This window comes from Anarrhichthys ocellatus, unplaced genomic scaffold (genome assembly GCF_004355925.1).
Source record: "Anarrhichthys ocellatus isolate YVR2014 unplaced genomic scaffold, GSC_Weel_1.0 scaffold6885, whole genome shotgun sequence".
Lineage (NCBI taxonomy): Eukaryota > Metazoa > Chordata > Actinopteri > Perciformes > Anarhichadidae > Anarrhichthys > Anarrhichthys ocellatus.
Window position 1 is genome coordinate 1,048 of NW_022286859.1, and position 955 is coordinate 2,002.

General features: G+C 41.2%; 1 protein-coding gene across 1 annotated transcript in view; it reads left to right on the top strand.

Annotated features, from left to right (window-relative positions):
- LOC116380350 (plexin-B2-like) overlaps positions 1-818 on the top strand; it is a 1,842-nt gene extending 1,024 nt beyond the window's left edge. Inside the window, exons 3-4 of the mRNA XM_031842278.1 lie at positions 57-132; positions 522-818. Coding sequence (XP_031698138.1) covers positions 57-132; positions 522-632 — 187 coding nt within the window. The 3' untranslated portion in view covers positions 633-818. The remainder of the gene's footprint in view (positions 1-56; positions 133-521) is intronic.
- The last annotated feature ends 137 nt before the right edge of the window (positions 819-955 follow it).

Below are 955 nucleotides of genomic sequence, written 5' to 3' on the forward strand. Positions count from 1 at the left end.
TGTGTGTGTGTGTGTGTGTGTGTGTGTGTGTGTGTGTGTGTGTGTGTTCTCCTCAGTTACTACAAAGGCATCAGACAGATGGTTCCCGTCAGTGACCAGGACATGAACACACACCTTGCTGAGGTGTCCAGGGTATGAGATGTAACTAATACACTTTCTCTGTACTTAAGTACACATTTGAGGTACTTGTACTTTACTTGAGTAGTTCTATCTGATGCTACTTCATCCCAGAATAGTACTTTTTAACTCGGTTTACCTTTAGGTACTAGTAACATGTTTAATATCTTCTCTTAACTTTTAAAGCTTATTGATTATTTTATTTATTACTAGTTCATGTTTTCTGATTCTGACCAACAATAACTAGCCCAATATAACCAGAAGTTACTCTTTATGACACCTGTTCCCTCCAGTACCAGAAGAACATAAGCTGACTCTCGTATACGTTTCATTACTTTTATTTGTCGGACGCTTCAGATGGTTTTGAACTGCTTTAATCTGAAGCCTTTGTTTCCACTTTGCAGCAGCACACAGACAAGCTGAACACCCAGCTGGCCTTACATCAGCTGTACCAGTACGCCAGCAAGTACTACGATGTGGTGAGAAACCTCAACACGCTATCGTGTACAGTTTAACTTCTACGTCTGTTTCTGCCGATGAATTCATGAGATACAAGAAAAACATAAATGCCAGATTCATAGACTCTTATCTTTTACCAAGTTATGCAAATGTCATTTGTATTATTTTCGCTGTTACATCGGGCTGATATCGGAGTTTTTTACAAAATAAAATCTTGCCAAGTTCAACCTCCAATGTGATGAGAGGGAGAGAGAGAGAGAGAGAGAGAGCGAGACAGAGAGAGAGAGCGAGACAGAGTGAGAGAGCGAGACAGAGTGAGAGAGCGAGACAGAGAGAGAGAGCGAGACAGAGTGAGAGAGAGAGAGAGAGAGAGAGAGAG